Below are 18,737 nucleotides of genomic sequence, written 5' to 3'. Positions count from 1 at the left end.
ATCCACAGTCAGTCATGATTTGGGGTGCAATGTCCAGTGCAGGTGTTGGTCAACTCTACTTTCTTAAATCCAAGGTCACCGCAACAGTCTACCAGAATGTTTTAGAGGACTTCATGATTGCTTCTGCTGAGGATCTACATGGAGATGCAGATTTCATCTTCCGGCAGGACCTGGCCCCTGTCCGTACCGCCAGAAGCGCCAAAACCTGCTTTGATGCCCATGCCATCACAGTGCTTGGTTGGCCAGCCAACTCGCCGGATCTAAACCCCATTGAGAATCTGGGGGGTGTTATCAAGAGGAAAATCAGGGGGCCCCAGACCCAAAAACAAAGAAGAACTGACAGCAAGCGTCAAGGAAATCTGGGCTTCCGTAACTCCCGGGCAATAACGCAGCCTGCTTGCCTCAATGCCAAAGCAAAGGGATTCCAAATCTAGTATTGAAGATTAACATCGTTTTGAAAGTACCATCATTTAATTGATTTATTGTGACCCTGATGTCTTTTTACTTCCTACATAAACTGAGAAGTAAATTGGTTATTTTTTCACAGTATTCTAATTTTTTCAATTCCTAATTGTGTAGGTTTTATGAGCTGGAAGCCCAAATGATGTAAAAATAAACAAATTATATACCGTAGCTCTGCCGATATCAGCGACTTCATGGCGAATCGGTTGTCACGATGACTAGAGACGTCGCCGAGACATCTTCCCGGTGAGCGCGCAAGACATATTTTGGTCTCGCAGGTCCTGGAGTTTCCTCGTGAGGATCGGCGGATCAGAAAATGGATGGATGGATGGGAGGATGTTGGCTATCGATGTGCAAGACCTCCTAAATGGCAGCTGCGAAACTCTTACGAGGCAACTCAGTCTACATGGATGGATCAATGCTAATGTATTGAGTTTGTGCGACTTGTCCCCCTCCTCCTGCCCTTTGCGTAAAAAGGAATCTCATGACCCATCGTCGTTGCGATTTACAAATCCACGTCATGACAAACCTTGACAAGAATTACTTTTAATGAAATTACTCGCGTCATTTGTTACTTTGTACAAACAAGACAACACAGATGAAACCTGAAATGACTGCCTGAGGCAGCGTACCAAATTTCCTCAAATAGTGGACACGCTGCGTGTCATTCACTCAATTTCAAACGGTTTCAGGAGTCAAACATGCCTGTGGTATGCTTTTGTCGAAAGAAACAAGAATTACAGCATATTTTATACACTGGCCCTGTCTCACGCCAGTGAGCGAACCCGGCCCCAAACACCGCTTAGCCAATGGCAAGTCAGGCTTTTGTTACCATGACAACCAATGGGCTCGATCTTGCCGGGCATTCCACCACACGCAGACACAATCGAATGCAAATAGACATTCGATTGTGTGGAAAATGGGAATTTGTGACAATTTTTCCAGAAGCGCATTTGTGAGGTTACACACTGATATTGGACAAGAAGGCCTGGCTCTCAGTCTCCACTCTCACTCATCCAAAAGTGTTGTACAGGGTTGAGGTCAGGATTGTGCAGGCCAGTCAAGTTCATCCACATCAAACTCTCTCATCCGTGTCTTTATGAACCTCGATTTGTGCACTGATGCACAGTCATGTTGTTACAGGAAGTCGCCATCTCCAAACCGTTCCCACAAAGTTGGACATGTCCAAAATATTAGCCCCCTGAGCTCCAGTGAAAGGAACTCCGAATGCTTCAGCATAGCAAGAGGTCAAACAGTTTGGCGATGACCCCTTCCTGTTCCAACATGTCTGCGCACCGGTGCGCAAAGCAAAGTCCATAAAGACGTGGACGGGAGAATTCGCTACTGGATGAACTTGACTGGCCTCAACCTGATACAACACCAGGCCTTCTCGTCCAACATCAGTGTGTGACCTCACAAATACGCTCCTGGAAGAATGGGCAAAAATTGTTGGATGTCTTCGCACAAGAGTTGACCGACATCATATTCAACCATATGGATTTAGAATGGGATATCAATATCATGTGACTCAAGGCAGGGGAGCAAATATAGTGTATGTTTGCCATTTTGTGTTTAAGTCCACGTGTGGCAGAAACTGTAATATGGTCTATTATACCAAACGTCTATTTAAAAAAAAAAAAAAAAGTAATCAATCTCCTCCCTTCTGCAGTTAAGTAAATGGCACCCCTGGCTACTATTTGTGAATATACTGTCACACGTTTCCAACCCAACACTTTTCATTCATTGAAGACAGACGTAGATACGTTGTGTCTAGCGCCTGTGCATCTTCCCAATTTCCGATGATTCTACGGTTGCGTTGTGCTCCCGGCATCATTGAGCCTTGCCGGGCAAGGCGACGGCGCCTTCCTGCTCTCTCTGTAGCTCCTCCTTCCATTTGGCCTTCCTCTCCATGTTCTGACCCGTCAGGGACTCGTTTCTGCCGGCAGCCTGAAGCGGACAAAAGCAACACTTTGTCGCGCAGTACGAAGGAAGCTCCAAAATCCAACACAATGACAAATGAGGAGGCGAAATACACCACAGGCATCCGTCATTATATCGAGGTTGCCGATTGACCGCATCACAGATTTGTTTCTTTATGGCAGATGTCGGATGTGTGGAATGGATCTCGATGCCAGTGTTGAAGGGGTACAAAACAGCCTATTTTGAGTTCAAAATGGCGATTTGCACGTCTGGAACAAGAAGCCCCTGCGCCGCCGGACATCTCGTTAGCCTGCGAGAGCGTCTCATTCGGGATGTCTCGAGTTTTCATCATTTTACATCCTTGATTCTTTTTTTATTCATCCGAATTTGGTAGGCTTGTTAACAACACTGTTCGCTGTGCCGTGTCAAATTGATTCGATGTTTACTTTACAGGGACTTTGCACAGCGCAAACGGATTAGCCAAATTCATTTGGTCCACAAATTTGTCAATGGAACTCACGGGAATTGGAACAAAATGTTTATTTTCACGAGCCGTAAGGCGTTTTGACTTTGGAGGTTCCGCTCGATTTGCAGCGAAATCCCCCCCCGCCCCCCCACAAAAGGAGTCATTGTGTGAAAACACACAAAGCGCTGCTCACCCGTTTGCCCAGAAGAACCATCAACAAGCAGGCGCCGATTGTGGCCGCCATCATCACGTAGCAGGCTTTCACTCGCACTTTGTTTCTGGCAGCGTCAAGCGTTTCAAACCTGTGGCGCACACACGCAAAATGCATTGAAGTCATTACTAACGCAACTTAAGTAATACACTCCTTACAATCTCAGTAACATGAGTTGGAAATAACTTTGAGGCAAAAATGCACAATGTACGAGGCTACTCCTCTCGCTGTGACTTTGGTTTCCAAATGTTTCATTTGATCAATGTCTCATTGTCTGAAACAGGCGTCAATCTCGATAGCAGCACCCGACTGTCATAATATCACAAATGTGTCGACGGTAAATCCTATTTTTTGGCGGGGGTTACATTCCAGAAAAACTCAAATGAATTCCGCAAAGTTGTCATCAATTAGTGGAGTTTGCATGTTCTTCCCGTGCCCGAGTGGTTTTTCTCCGGGTACTCCGGTTTCCTCCCACATCCCAAAAAAATGCGTGGTAGCTTGATTGAAGACTCTAAATTGCCCGTCGGTGCGAATGGTTGTTTGTTTCTATGTGCCCTGCGATTGGCTGGCAACCAGTTCAGGGTGCAGGGACCCAATGCCACCCCACCCCCAGGAGAGCAGGATGCCCTCTTTAACTAAACATACAGTATAACGTAGTCATTTTCCAAATATGTAAGTTAATTACGTTGATCATTGAATTTTCATTGGTTGGTTTCAAACTCTTTGTTGCAGAATAATGTACTGTTTTATATGATTGCAAAACAAAATACACAGTGGCCTCCATTCCATCTGTGGTTGAGAAACAAACAAACAAAAAACCTTAGGCCACTATTTGGAAACTTATCACAGCAGCCAATCAAACACACCTCTTCCCTCCTGTCGGAAAATCAGCGTAGGGTCCCTTTGAAATGAGGTCCCCCGTGCCCGGTCCCCCGCCCCCTCCCCCCTACCCTGTGATGTTACTCGTGGACAAAACACAGCCAAACAGGATGAGTCCACTTACGATACCAGCTCAGGGATCTGGTCGGCTGTCTTGTAGCGTCCTGACCAGAGCAGCATCTTCTTGTCCAGTTCCGAGGGTCTGTAGCCCGGGATCTTGAAGCCGAGACGAGGGGAGTCTGCCAAAAGAACATGCCTGTCATATTGTGTGCGTGTGCGTGCGTGCGTGCGTGCGTGCGTGCGTCACTTTGTGCTGGAGCAGCAGCTGGAGACTCTGCTTTGACCTCCTGCGGCTTATTGCACATCCCCCTGAGGTTCCACGCTTCTGTGGCACGTCTGCACCTCGGACCTGTGCAGAAAAATGCTTTACAACCCCAGAGGAAAGCCTCCCTTCTGTGCATTCTGCCCCTCAGGAGGGTCGCAGGACCGCCGGAACCAATCTCGGGTGACTTCAGGCTGATATGGTCAGTCCCAGAGTGCGTGTCGAGAAACCAGTCACGTTCATATCTACGGGGAAGCGTCCTCCGTCAAACGAGCCGAGATCAAAAATATTAAAAACTGTGATTTTATGAATAGGTTTTAACTTATTGTGAATTAATATTACTACATTTGAGAGCATTAGTTAACGCGACACGTTGTGTACAACTTCAGTTTGTCCCTTCCAACTAGGCGTGTGTCATTAATAGTTATCATAACAGAGGATAAGTATATAACATTCCGGGCTGCTCCCTTTGTGTTGACCGAAGCTTTATAATGACCCTAACGTCGGTGCTAATTTCCGTTAGCATGTCTATGGCTTTTCCCATTACTGTACAGTACAGACATGCAAACTGATCAACTTGATTGTTTCAACAACTTGACAGTTTCAACATTCAATATCTTTGTAGCGTAGTCAATTAAATACAGGTTGTACATGATTTGCAAATCATTGTATTCTGTTTTTATTTATGTTTAACACAACGTCCCAACTTCATTGGAATTGGGGTTGTACAAATTTAAGATAAGAATTACATTTGCCTCATGTCCGCTCCAGACGTGGGTAGAATAGCCAAATATTGTACTCAAGTAAGAGTACTGTTACTTGACAATAATGTGACTCAAGTAAAAGTAAAAAGTAGTCCTCCAAAAAATTACTTCAGAGTAAAAAGTACACAGTGAAATTATTGCTCAATTACTGAGTAAATAGTAACTTGTGATTTTTTTTCCAGTATGGCATGAACATCAATAAAAAAAAAAACAATTACAAAATAAAGTAACGTGCAAAGTCTGATGTTGCTGTGTGAACCTTATATAAAAGGTCGCTTTTTTTCAAAAGTAGTCAACATACAGTCGCTATCAACGTTTAGGTAAAGCAGTGAAGCAAAAAAAATGCCTTAAAATAAAGTGTGTCACTACATTGCTCTACCGGGAAGTTACAATAGCTAACTAAAACAGACCATGAAGTCAACACTCACTAACCTACAATCTCGAAAAACACATAACTAATTTAAATTCATACGAACCGAAAAGGTTTCCGAAAGAAAGTCGGGATCTGAACAAATTCATACTGTTTGTTGTCTGTGTTCCGACGTGCGTATCAACACATCACGCCGTCCGCTACTGAAAGTCAAGCTCCTAGCCTAGCGCATAGATATGAATACTCGATTCACCCTGACATGACTATATGGCGGCCATGTTGGGGAGGTCGCCGTTCCCATTAAAGGCAATGCATGGACATTGAAATTATGTCGTAACTTTAACTCATTTCTCAAACGATTTTCATGAGGTACACTTTCTTTTATTCAACGCCAAAGTGTGCGCTATCAATATATACAATTTGTTTGTGTGTATTTATCTAGATAGATAGACATACACACCTGTGAAAGGTTACTCTCAGTTGACCTTTCGTAGTTTTATGGCGTTGTCAGGGTGGCGACATCCTTATTATTATTATTTTTTTTTTGCTGTCGTCCACACACACGTGGAATGCGCTGATGACTTTGCTCCGCCTAGTTTAGCCCCACCGTAGGTACGCAGCTCGAAAGCGCTATGTTGTTTCTACCTAGTCATATCTCCCCAAAGGACCACATTTCCATACCTGTTGTCCGTATTATTTGCCTGTTTAAAACACACACACGCACGCACACGCATACAAACACACACAGATTTCTTATTAAATTCGTTGACAAGGTCACTGTTTACAGCAATAACACAAATAAAAAAAATGTTTGAGTTCGAATAATTTATTATAGAGACTAAACGTTCGTGAACATGCCAAAATGTACAAAAAGGCTCTGCGTTGAACACCCTTATTTGAGAGGACCGCATGGTCCACAATGGCGGCGCCCGACGGAACATTAAACTGTGAGGACTTTTCCATGTTTCAGGTAATTGGAGAAGATTATTCTTTCGTTCTCGTAAACCTTTTGCGCCGTAGACACCCTTCGAGGCCCCAGGTGGAGACAGTTTAGAGGTCGTTCGTGTGTGTTTTTTTTTTTTCTTACACGTAATTCACCGACAAATTTGACCCTTCTTGAACTTAATGTGTGACTTAAAAGTGGCACAAAGCAGGACCAACAAATGTCATTAAGATTCGACACACCACAGAAGAGTAAAGAGTAACGCTTGTGATTTGCTCTCTCTGGTCATGTAGCATTTTGCCCTCGTCTCAAACGTGACATACTGCATTTTCCCAAATATGACCTTAATGCGGCGCCTTGTCGTCCAATCGCTTAGTTTGTCTGAGATTTTGAAAAGGTTCGACTCAGAGATACACTTTCGAATGGACATTGGACTGTTTTCGTCAATGTCTTTCTGTCTCCAAAGTGTTCTCTGTCAGTTGACTGTCTGTTGTCGTACTCGAGCGGCTCCAACGACCGGAGACAAATTCCTTGTGTGTTTTTTGGACATACTTGGCGAATAAAGTGGATTCTGATTCACTAACCGTGCGTACGCACAAATATGTGCTTAAATCGTGCCGACACACGAACCTGCGAATTATTAATACGTTCTTACTTGGCTTTAGTTCGTACTCTGCGAACAAATTTGGAACATCCTTAGACCATGCGTACGCACAAATAATGCAAATTCTTCTATCAAAAATACGTCAAACATCTTTTACCCACCAAGATGCACAACATAATGGAACTCTTGTTATTCATAAAAACAATAATACTAAATTTGGTGATAACAACTCAAACCAGAAATTTTCAAATGGGTTGACTGTCCCAAATAACAATTAAAAGAACACTTTTAATCATCACTTTTACGCGTGTTCCGTTCAAGCGTGAGCGTCAGTAGATATGTGCATTTGTGTGTGTGTCCCTCGAAGACTGTCTGGGAGCGGCAGACATCGTCACTCAACAAGGAAGTGTGATCAGGCCAGATGCATTTCCCAGTTTTTCCAAGGCTTCAGTATTATTTCTTATCCCTACCACAATCTGATTAATATATTACTGATCAGCATAAAATGCTAATTATTGGCCGATGCCGATCAGATCGGTGTGAAGTCTTAAAACAAAATAAAATAAAGCTGCTAGAATGGCCCGGCCAATCACCTGACTTGAATCCAATCAAAAATCTATGGAAAGAATTGAAGCTCAAAGTCCATTTTTATATATATATATATATATATATATATATATATATATATATATATATAGATAGAGAGAGAGAGATTTGAAAAAAGGTACTGTTTGATATACAAGACATTAGATATAGTTACGATCTGAAATTTCGTTTAGTGGTTTTATGGCCCTTTTCTGTCTTGAAGGAGGTGCTGAAGCTGATGCGTACCATGGACGATCGCATTGTCCATGCCCTGAACACCACCGTTCCCACGGTCTCCTTTTCGGGCAAAGTGGATGCTACGCAAACTTGCAAGCAACTGTATAAATCAGTGAGTGTCGTCGCAGTTTAAAGGAGATGTATTATGCCCCCTCACAATTTAAACAGTTCCTAGGTGTGATACCATGTCTTCATTAAAATACTCCAAGGATAAAGTGTTATAGGATACTTTACACATCCTCGCTAACACTCTATTTTATGTCTTGTTGAAATTAGCCCGTCTTAAGGCCTCTTTATACTCCCGCTTGCGTGGGTGACAGCGCCCACATTGCATCACATGACAGACGCATTGGGCCGCGCGGGCCCCTATCCGACACGTGACGCGCATACGGCATAAGTTGTCACCGCAGGCAGAATGCCGCGGAGATCACGTCTCGTGATTTACTGTCGGAAATGTCGATGCCTCCGATACCAGATTTGATGGTCTAAATTCGACTCTTAAATTTAAATAGCGATACTTTCGATACTTCAGTCATTCGAGGTGCTGTATTTGCAGTATCAGAAAGGAACGTGGTGGTATCGATTAGCAGGTGCATACAAGGAGCAGAGTGGCACAATGTCTGCGCAGCAAAAGACAGTGAATACGATGGTTACAAAATTGGATTATTACAAAAAAATATGTGTATATAAAATATATATTAGTGGCGGCCCACCACCAATAAATGTCTATGTGGGTAACACTGAATACAGTACCTGTGTTGTAAAAGCCTATTAAAACGTATGCACTCACACAAACGCGCTCTTCACCCACTCTAACTTGGTGTGGGGGTGGTTATGCAAAACCCGTCATGTCACAGTGGGGCAAAATTCAGGACGGCTCGTTCATAGACACGTTTTCAGAAATGGGCAGTGAAAGGCCGTAATTTCTCGTGTATAATGCGCACCCCCAAAGTTGACCCCCAAATTCTGGAAAACCCTTCTACCTATGTATCATGCATTTTTACAATGCATGATTTTGCTTCTACCCATATGATCAAAACATGAAGTATTATCTGTCTTTTGTTAGTTTTTTTTCAAATAATTATTCTGAAGTTAAGCACTTTATTTGAACACGTAATCCTTTTTTAAACAAATTTACTTGCTCTTCTTTTGAAATTCACAGCCCTACTTTTATTTAGTAAATGAGAAAACACACAGTTGTGCTCATATGTTCGATTACCCAGGCAGAATTTCTAAGATGGGTACAATTCTTTGAAGAAAACATGGACCAGGCAAAACGCATTTAATTTTATTTTAATGTTTCAAATGAAACGGTCAAGCATTTCAGAAAAGCATGATCATTAAACAAAACATAGCCATAAATAAATTAATGATGGTTGTTGTTCCATCATATTTATAAAAACAAACAAACAAACAAAACAGTTCACAAATTCTGCCACGGTATGTAAACTTGTTGACCACAACTATACATATATGCAGTCATACGTACTGTCATATTGGAATGAAAGTGTAGGCTACACCTTTTTTATAGCCACATGGTGGCGCTGGCATTTTGGAATGAAAGTGTACAGCTTTTTCATAACCACTAGATGGCGGCATACATTTATGAAATGTGAACGTTTCCCCCCCCCCCCCCCCATTTGCTTGTATACCTATGTATAATGCGTGTTATTGACTTTTGACAATTTTTTTTTTGGGCGGGGGGGGGGGGGGGGGAATGCACATTATACACGAGAAATTGCGGTAACTACTACCGCTTGGTTTAATTTCACACTTGATGGGTGGGCAGGAACTCCAGAGACTATTTGCATACAAGCCATTCAAAAGAAAATGTGTCATATGTCCCCTTCTGAGAGCTGTTGGTTTGAAGGTCCTTCCTTGATAACGCAGATGATGGAGGCCCAGCTCAGCCGGGACAAAGCCATCAAGGCGTGCATCACGCGCACGTCCGAAGTGGTGGGGCAACTGCGCGAGGCAAGAGCGAAGGACGGCGCCGACATGGCTGTCATGAAACAGCTCAGGAAGGAGCAGACCAAAGTCATTTTGTTTCCTCTTCCAATATTTACTGATATGGATATTTCCATGGTTTCTGCTCATAAAACGCGAATCCATCTTTTTTTTTCTCTCCAGCTCAAGCTCATGCAGTCTGAGCTGAACGTCGAGGAAGTCGTCAACGATAGAAGTCTTAAGGTATGAAATTAAATCAACCGCTAATGTAATGTAACATTTTAGCGCTGTGCGATATCACGATAGACATCTTAATGCGATATTAAAACATCTACCATACGATAGGGCTGGGCAATATGGCCTAAATTTAAACCGTACACGGTATACTTTGTGGTGCATTCTTTGGTGTGTAGCTTTCAATAGAAGCACTTCTGAATGAATCCATAGGGTTTAATATGGCATCAGTCCCCCCCCCCCCCCCCTGGAGTTACTACCGCTTTATACTCTTCCGGGAAGGTTTTCCCACAGGTTTAGGAGTGTATTTATGGGAATTACCATTTTTCCAGAAGCACATTTGTGAGGTTGGACGAGAAGGCCTGGCTCTCAGTCTGCGCTCTAATTCATCCAAAAGTGTTCGATAGGTTTGAGGTCACGATTGTGCAGGTCAGTCAAGTTCATCCACATCAAACTCTCTCATCCGTGTCTTCGTGGACCTTGATTTGTGCACTGCTCCACAGTCATGTTGAAACAGGAAGGGGCCATTTCCAAACAGTTCCCACAAAGTTGGAAATGTCCAGTGAAAGGAACTCTGAATGCTTCTGCATACCAAAAGATTTTGGACAGTCAAAGCGTTTGGGGATTGTCTGTGCTCTTTTATTTATATATATATTTTATATAGAAATATTAAAAAAAAATATATATATATAATATATATATATTTTAGACCTGACCTCAGATAACCGGAACAGACAGTCAATTTACAGAACACTTTGGAGACATAAAGACATTGCATCTTTTTGCACAATTGTTTTTTTGTCACAGTCCTCTAGCACTTAGAGCAGTTCGAATGACTAATATTGCAATAGTCTGGTGCAATGACCATTGTGCAAAGGGCGCCGAGATTTCAAGGAGTGTATGCGGTTTAAAGTGACGAGTAGTGCGATCATCTGGGGCAATGTCGGTTGTGCAAATGTGACAGATACTCCTCAATCAGTGTGCAAATGGAGCAAATGCTACTCTGGCACGAGTGGCCAGTATATGCAAATAGTGCAGCATGGCGAGACAACTACAGTGAGTGCACGAGTCATACGTAATTGGCCCCACACGAATGTGACAACCAACTCAAGTCAAAAAATTGCCAGCTTGTTGTAATGGAATTATAGGTTGGACGTTTAAGAAGTTTATCGCAAGAGGGAAGAAGCTGTCGGAATGTCTACTAGTTCTAGTTTGCGTCGAACGGTAGCGCCTACCTGAGGGAAGGAGCCGGAAGAGCCGGTGACCGGGGCGCGGAGGGTCCGAGAGGATTTTGCACGCCCTTGTCTTAGTTCTGGCAGCGTGCGAGTCCTCGAGGGCGGGTAGGGGGGTACCGACAATCCTTTCAGCAGTTTTGATTGTCCGTCGCAGTCGGAGTTTGTCCTTTTTTGTAGCGGCGCCGAACCAGACCGTGATGGAAGAACACGGGACCGATTCGATGACCGCTGTGTAGAACCGTCTCGGCGGCAGGCCGCGCTTTCTCAGAAGCCGCAGGAAGTACGTCCTCCGCTGGGCCTTTTGGAGGACGGAGTTGATGTCGGTCGCCCACTTCAGGTCCTGAGAGATTGTAATTCCCAGGAACTCGAAGGTCTCGACGGTTGACACAAGGCAGCCGGACAACGTGAGGGGCACCCGTGGCGAAGGATGCCTCACGAAGTCCACAATCATCTCTACCGTCTCGAGCGTGTTCGGCTCCGGGTCGCGTCGGCCGCACCGCGGCTCCGGCCGCTCCGCTTCCTGTCGATATGCGGACTCGTCGCCGTCCTCGATGAGGCCGATGACAGCGGTGTCATCTGCAAACTTCAGGAGTTTGACAGTCGGGTTCGCTGAGGTGCGGTCGTTCGTGTAGAGAGAGAAGAGCGGCGGAGAGAGGACACAACCTTGGGGCGCCCCGGTGCTGATGCTGCGTGTGGATGAGGTGGTCTCCCCCGGCCTGACCTGCTGTGTCCTGCCCGTCAGAAAGCTGTAAATCCACTGGCAGATGGCAGGCGAGACGATGAGCTGGAGAAGCTTGAATGAAAGGAGTTCAGGGATGATGGTGTTGAACGCTTAGCTGAAGTCCACGAACAGGATCCTCACGTAGGTCCCTGCACTGTCGAGGTGTTCTAGGATGAAGTGCAGTCCCATGTTGACTGCATCATCCGCAGACCTGTTCGCTCGGTAGGCAAACCGCAGGGGATCCGGCAGGGGACCTGTGACGCTCTCGAGGTGGTCCGGCACGAGACGTTCAAAGGACTTCATGACCGCAGATGTCAAAGCGACAGGCCTGTAGTCGTTCAGACCAGAGATTGCAGGTTTCTTGGGGACTGGAATGACGGTGGAGCGTTTGAAACAGGATGGAACTTCGCACATTTCCAAAGATCTGTTGAAGATCTGAGTGAAGACTGGAGCGAGCTGGTCCGCGCAGACTTTGAGGCAGGATGGGGACACATGGTCCGGTCCTGCCGCTTTGTTAATCTTCTGTTGTTTGAAGATGCGTCTCACATCCTGTTCATGGATGGAAACTCAGAAGTCAGACGTGTGGTTGTGGTTGTGGTCGCGGGTGCGGCCGGGTGGGTGTGTGGTGTGAGACTGTCCTTTTCAAATCTGCAGTAGAAGGTATTCAAGTTGTTGGCTAGTGTGCTATTGTTCTCAGCTTGGGGGGATCGTCGCTTGGAATTAGTCAGCGATTGGAATGCACGCCAGACTGACTGAGACTGAGTCGTTCGCGCTCAACTGTTTTTCCAACTTTGCTGCATAGATCCTCTTTGCAATGTTAATTTCTTTAGTAAGCTGGTTTCTGGCTCGATGATACAGGGCCCTGTCCCCGCTCTGAGATGCGTTCTCCTTAGCTTGGCGGAGCTGCTTAAGTTTAGCAGTGAACCACGGCTTGTTGTTGTTGAATGTGCGAAATGATTTTGTTTTCTGTACACACACTGCACATCCATCCATCCGCAACTATTGTGACAGACGTTCTATTACTCACGACCATGCAGCAACGCCCTTGATACTACATTCTTTCTTCCCTATATGCTATAGTGCCTTAAAAAAAGTATTCCTACCCCTGAACTTTTTCACATTTTGCCACGTTACAACCGCAGATGTAAAGTTTTTTTTTTTTTTTTTTTTATTGAGATTGTATGTGATTGATCAACACAAATAATCACATCATTGTAAAGTGGAACGGAACTGATAAATTGGTTTCAAAATTGTAACCAAAAAAAGTAAAATCTGAAAAATGCAGTGTGCATTGTTCAGACCGCCCTGCGTCAATGCGTCAATGGTGTTATGTTCCGATGCAACCAAAGTGGAAATCTGAACATTTTGGCCAAAATGTTATTTGCAAAAAAATACAAAGTTAACAGCTTGTCTTTGTATTCGATTGAATATAGGTTAAAAAGGATTTGCGAATCATGCGTTCTGTTTTTGACATTTTACACAATGTCCCAACTTTGTTGGAATTGGCCTTTGTGCAATTCATCATTGTATATGATTATAGATTCTCCTTTATCGGTCTGTTTATGTGATATATACATATATATGTCACGCTTTTGAAATCACACAGCAGAATATCAATCTTTTTTTTTTTTTTTGTATTTATTAAAATGGTCCCGTCTGCAATACTTGGCACATTATTATGCCGTATTGTTGGGGTTTACAATGCGCTCGTTGCCGCATCGATGAACAGGGCCCGTCTTCTCTTGGTGCGCCGCTCAGAAGTACTCAATGGCGTCGTCGAGTCTCTTGGACACCTGGATGGCGGTCAGCTCCGCTCCCGCCCCGACGTGCGGCAGACTTTGGAAGACGCGAATGTGCACGTAGTCGTCTCCTCCCACGTGCACCTGCAACAAAAGTTGGACGCCAACGTTCGGAACAGGCGGCAGGGGTTCCAAAAACACATTTTAGTTCCCCGATTTGATCCCAAGTGGGCGGGGCGAGTCCATTTGTGGCTTAATAACGACGATTCAAAAATGTTCCCGTTGTTTTGGTGTTTTGATGCAAATAATTAAAAAGTACATTTGAAAAATATTGACATTTATCTTGTTGCAAATCATAGTGGTGCAACAATTAAATCGATTATCAGATTAATCAATAACTCATTGATTAATCATTGAGAGACTTGAATTTAAAATTGTCCAAATCCTCTGAATTCAGTCTTTCAAGAGTGAATATTCTCAGACTTCCGTAGCCCTCCAAGAAAGATTGATCATCATTGCGTTTTATTCAAAGAAGACATTTGCTGGCAAACATCTTGTTCTTGGGAAAACAAGGATCCACATTGCCCAGTTTGTATACACGAGTCATAATAATCCTGATCCGAAAGATGGTATGATTGATGCTGTGCGTACCTTGATGAAGTAGTTCGTCCCGGCCACAACTTGAGAGCTGTAAATCTTCGCGACAAAGACGTCGTAAGTATTGCCAGTTTTCTGCTCAGCTTGAGGCTTCACCTGGAAGCCATTTGTGAATCGTTTATTTCTCTTTCGTGTACTTTCAAAGCAAGTAGCAGCAACAACAACAACAAAACGGGATACTCACGGTGTCGCTTATTTTTTGAATCTCTGCATGGGCATTTTGAGCGTCTGAAAGCCCTCCGCACATCATGTTGGAAGCAGAGCAACGCAAGTCAACGCAACTCCGCTGAGTGCGTCAACACTCGCGTCTTTATCATGTGACTGTTGGGCCGTACCACTGACGCGCGGAGGTGGGGGGTGTGGTTAATTCCAACCACACGGAAACGCGTGAGACTATTCAACCTGCAGATTTATCTTTTATCTTCTACACTTAAAATCGATGAGATTTTTTTCGTTTCGTTCTACCAATATATATATATATATATATATATATATATATATATATCCGCCTTGTAATCACCCCCGGAAGAGCTGGATGAAGTGGCTGGGGAGAGGGAAGTCTGGGCTTTCCTGTTACACCTACTGCCCCGGCGACCTGACCTCAGATAACCGGAAGAAAATGGATGAATGGATTGACCGTGTATCAATACGTTGTGCATTTTGGGTGTTTGACAGGGTTGGGTTTTTTTTCCAAAAAGTGATCTGCATTATCAGAATCATCTTTATTTGCCAAGTATGTCCAAAACACACAAGGAATTTGTCTCCGGTCGTTGGAGCCGCTCGAGTACAACAGACGGTCAAATTACAGAACACTTTGGAGACATAAAGACATTGACAAAAAAACAATTGTGCAAAAAGATGCAGAGTCCTCTAGCACTTAGAGCAGTTCGAATGACTCATATTGCAATAGTCCGGTGCAATGACCATTGTGCAAAGGGCGCCGAGACTTCAAGGAGTGGATGCGGTTTAAAGTGACGAGTAGTGCGATCATCTGGGGCAATGTCGGTTGTGCAAATGTTACAGATACTCCTCAATCCGTGTGCAAATGGAGCAGATGCTACTCTGGCACGAGTGGCCAGTATATGCAAATAGTGCAGTATGGCGAGACAACTGCAGTGAGTGCACAAGTAATACATAATTGGCCCCACAGAAATGTGACAACGAACTCAAGTCAAAAAATTGCCAGCTTGTTGTCATGGAATTATAGGTTAGGTGTTTAAGAAGTTGATCGCAAGAGGGAAGAAGCTGTCGGAATGTCTACTAGTTCTAGTTTGCGTCGAACGGTAGCGCCTACCTGAGGGGAAGAGCCGGTGACCGGGGCGCGGAGGGTCCGAGAGGATTTTGCACGCCCTTGTCTTAGTTCTGGCAGCGTGCGAGTCCTCGAGGGCGGGTAGGGGGGTACCGACAATCCTTTCAGCAGTTTTGATTGTCCGTCGCAGTCGGAGTTTGTCCTTTTTTGTAGCGGCGCCGAACCAGACCGTGATGGAAGAACACGGGACCGATTCGATGACCGCTGTGTAGAACCGTCTCGGCGGCAGGCCGCGCTTTCTCAGAAGCCGCAGGAAGTACGTCCTCCGCTGGGCCTTTTGGAGGACGGAGTTGATGTCGGTCGCCCACTTCAGGTCCTGAGCGATTGTAATTCCCAGGAACGATTTTGTTGGTACACAAACCTCTTCACAGAAACTGATATAGGATGTGACAGTGTGTGCATACTCCTGGTCTGAGGGTGTTCTCAATTTGTTCACAGAGTACGAACATATTGATAATCACAAGTTTGTGTGTCAAACGTGCGTATGCGCGATGTAAGCACAAATCTGTGCTTACACGGTTCGTAAATGAGACCCTTTGTCCCTATCCGGCAACGGTAGCAACCTTATCGTTGGCTAGTGCGAACGTTACAGTCTAAATATTTCCTCTCTGTTTCAGGTTTTTAACGAAAGGTGCCGAATTCACTACACGCCGCCCAAGGTGAAGTGAGGCTTAGTTCCATCCGAATGACTGAGACTGATCCAGAAACTGTGACCACGCTGCCGCCATCTTGGCTCCGGAATGACCGCTCATATGTCTCTTTCCCTCGTTTTGCTCATTCCTGTCTGTGATTGTCTTTTAAACGGCCATCTTTCCTTCTAAGCGCGCATGTGATTTGATGACACACATTGTACAAAAAAAACATATATTTTATAAACAATACTGAAATGTTTTCAAAAACAATCCTTGTCTGTGTGATGATGCATTTAGTCAAAGTCACTGTTCAACACAAGTTTTGGCAAGCTTTTCTGCTGTCACTCAGCTCCTCAACCAGGGTGGCTACTAGCGTACTCGTGTGCTGTGACAGATCATCAGATCGTGTGCCTTTAATTGTCAGAACATTCTTCTTCATCAGCACGTTGGACTACTGGTTAGCAAATCTGGCTCACAGTTCTGCGGTCCCGGGTTTAAATGCGGCCTCCCCGCATGGAGTTTGGATGCTCTCGACGTGCCTGCGTGGTTTTTCTCTGGGTCCTCCCCCATTCCCAAAATATGCATGGTAGGTTAATTGAAGACTCTAAATTGTCCATAGGTGCGAATGGTTGTTTATATGTGGCCTGCGTTTGGGTGGTGACCAGTTCGGGGTTTACCCAACCTTTCGCCCGAAGTCAACTGAGATAGGCGCCACCACGCCCACGGCCCTGGTGAGGATAAGCAGTTAAGAGGATGGAGGGGTGGATTATTCTTCATGAATCATAAATATATCTTGCTTCAGCTATCTATGCCAGTCACATAAAGTGTTAGGCAGAACAATTGCAATACCTGTCCATTAGATGGCAGAAGGTGCCGGTCTATCCACTTGTTGCAAATCAACAAGAGAACGAGTCATGGCTTCCAGCTTTGTGTTTAATTAAACGGGTCCAGATTTCACACCGAGTACATTTGTAAATGAAAATAAGATGATCATTATTTGAGTATTCACATTTTTGCTTCATGGTGTGCCGTGAGATTCTTTTCCTGTGTAAAATGGACTCCGTGGCTCAGTCAAGATCGGGACACTTCGTTTGGAACATTTATGGCCTGCAAAATCTGGGCCGCTTTCTTTACAGTATTGTCATTTTTTGAATTCCTGATATTGTGAGTTTTACGAGCCGGCGCCCCAAATTATGTAAAAATAAACAAATAACTACTTTAAATTGTGGGTCCTGACTCTATAATCTATGAAAGTTTAACTTTTTAAAATAGAATTATGGAAATAATCAACTTTTCCATGATATGCAAATGTTTTGGAAAGGGTCTGTATATTGTAATTTCACATGACTTAAACCATAAAAAGATAGATGAATAGTTAAGGAAGAAGTGGGTCGCGAAAGTGAGAGGACGTCAGCAAGCGTGTGGATGTTTTACAGGCGTCTCACTGACGCCATTCATTTGAACGTGCCCAGCGTGTACTTACCGTTCGCATACATTTTGGTCCCAAGCTTCACTTTTTCATCCGCCGGCACATTATACATGATGAATATAGTACCGTATTTATGTCTAACACAATATTTGATGTATTATACACGATTTATATTGCTTGAGGCGGTGCGGCGGCACAGCTCGCGAACCCGGAAACGTATTTTCAGTGTGAGTGAAAGCTTCTGTGCGTTTTGATTGGCTGCAAGCTACGACTCGGCGACGGTGTGCGCCCCAAAACAGTGGCGGACTCATCGGCCACTCGTGGAAATAGGCCTGTATGTGACGTCACCGGAAAAGCATCACTATGTCCCCTGTGATTGGCTGGCGTCCAGAAATATGCGGGGGGGGTCAGGGCGAATGAGGAACTGATACTCCACTGAAGTCGCAGCCTACGGACATTTACTGGAAGGAACCCAGAACGCAGCCACACCTTTTGATTTCCATGTGAAGAAATGAGGGAAAAAAAGTCTGTAGAAATGAATACTTATGAGGCTGGTGGCTTGAACGTCCTCGATTTTACTACCCTGAATAATAACTTTTAAGGATAAAACAATGTTTGTGCAAACTATTTGGAACTTCATACCTAATTACCCTTGGTACCCTTTACCTCGTATAAACATAATTCCCCATCGTCCCACCATAAAGGTTTTATTTGGAATAGTCGGATTATCCTTTTCATGAATATATCTCTATTTTTTCCCCCCAAAGTGGGGGGAAAAACCTTTGACCTCCTGATTCTCATTTGCTCTGACATGCACTTTGAGCTGTCAGGTCTTATATGGACAGGGGTGTGGCTTTCCTAATCAGGTCCAAGCAGTATAACCAAACACAGCTGGACTCCAACGAAGGTGTAGAAGAATCTCAAGGATGATCAGACGAAATGGACCGCACCCGAGTTCAATATATGAGTGGCACAGCAAAGGATCTGAATACTTATGGCGCTGTGATATCTCAGTTTTTCTTTTTTAATAAATCAGCATAAATGTCAACAATTCGTACATTGTGTGTACAT

General features: G+C 44.3%; 3 protein-coding genes across 4 annotated transcripts; 1 reads left to right on the top strand and 2 right to left on the bottom strand.

The window, feature by feature from the left end:
- Positions 1–992: 992 nt before the first annotated feature.
- On the bottom strand, positions 993–6,052 carry fam162a (family with sequence similarity 162 member A). Of its 2 annotated transcripts, none has more exons than XM_061666951.1 (5): positions 5,855–6,052; positions 4,246–4,347; positions 4,063–4,177; positions 3,042–3,150; positions 993–2,409 (listed from the first exon to the last, which is right to left on the bottom strand). In XM_061666951.1, the coding sequence occupies exons 2-5, from the start codon at positions 4,301–4,303 to the stop codon at positions 2,293–2,295; spliced, it is 399 nt and encodes a 132-aa protein (XP_061522935.1). In that variant the 5' UTR covers positions 4,304–4,347; positions 5,855–6,052; the 3' UTR covers positions 993–2,292. The 2 variants fall into 2 exon arrangements, with proteins under 2 accessions (XP_061522935.1, XP_061522934.1); XM_061666950.1 differs by lacking the exon at positions 5,855–6,052 and adding an exon at positions 5,501–5,611.
- Positions 6,053–6,301: 249 nt separating this feature from the next.
- On the top strand, positions 6,302–17,419 carry mix23 (mitochondrial matrix import factor 23). Its single transcript, XM_061666316.1, has 5 exons — positions 6,302–6,364; positions 7,750–7,875; positions 9,654–9,800; positions 9,894–9,953; positions 16,223–17,419. Exons 1-5 carry the CDS (start codon positions 6,314–6,316, stop codon positions 16,271–16,273), a joined length of 435 nt encoding a protein of 144 aa, XP_061522300.1. The 5' UTR covers positions 6,302–6,313; the 3' UTR covers positions 16,274–17,419.
- On the bottom strand, positions 13,520–14,605 carry LOC133396770 (cystatin-B-like). Its single transcript, XM_061666948.1, has 3 exons — positions 14,481–14,605; positions 14,291–14,392; positions 13,520–13,783 (listed from the first exon to the last, which is right to left on the bottom strand). Exons 1-3 carry the CDS (start codon positions 14,544–14,546, stop codon positions 13,655–13,657), a joined length of 297 nt encoding a protein of 98 aa, XP_061522932.1. The 5' UTR covers positions 14,547–14,605; the 3' UTR covers positions 13,520–13,654.
- Positions 17,420–18,737: the final 1,318 nt, after the last annotated feature.

Source organism: Phycodurus eques, chromosome 21 (genome assembly GCF_024500275.1).
Source record: "Phycodurus eques isolate BA_2022a chromosome 21, UOR_Pequ_1.1, whole genome shotgun sequence".
Taxonomy (NCBI): Eukaryota; Metazoa; Chordata; class Actinopteri; order Syngnathiformes; family Syngnathidae; genus Phycodurus; species Phycodurus eques.
Note: the sequence above shows the minus strand (reverse complement) of the source record. Positions and strands in the feature narration are given on the sequence as shown.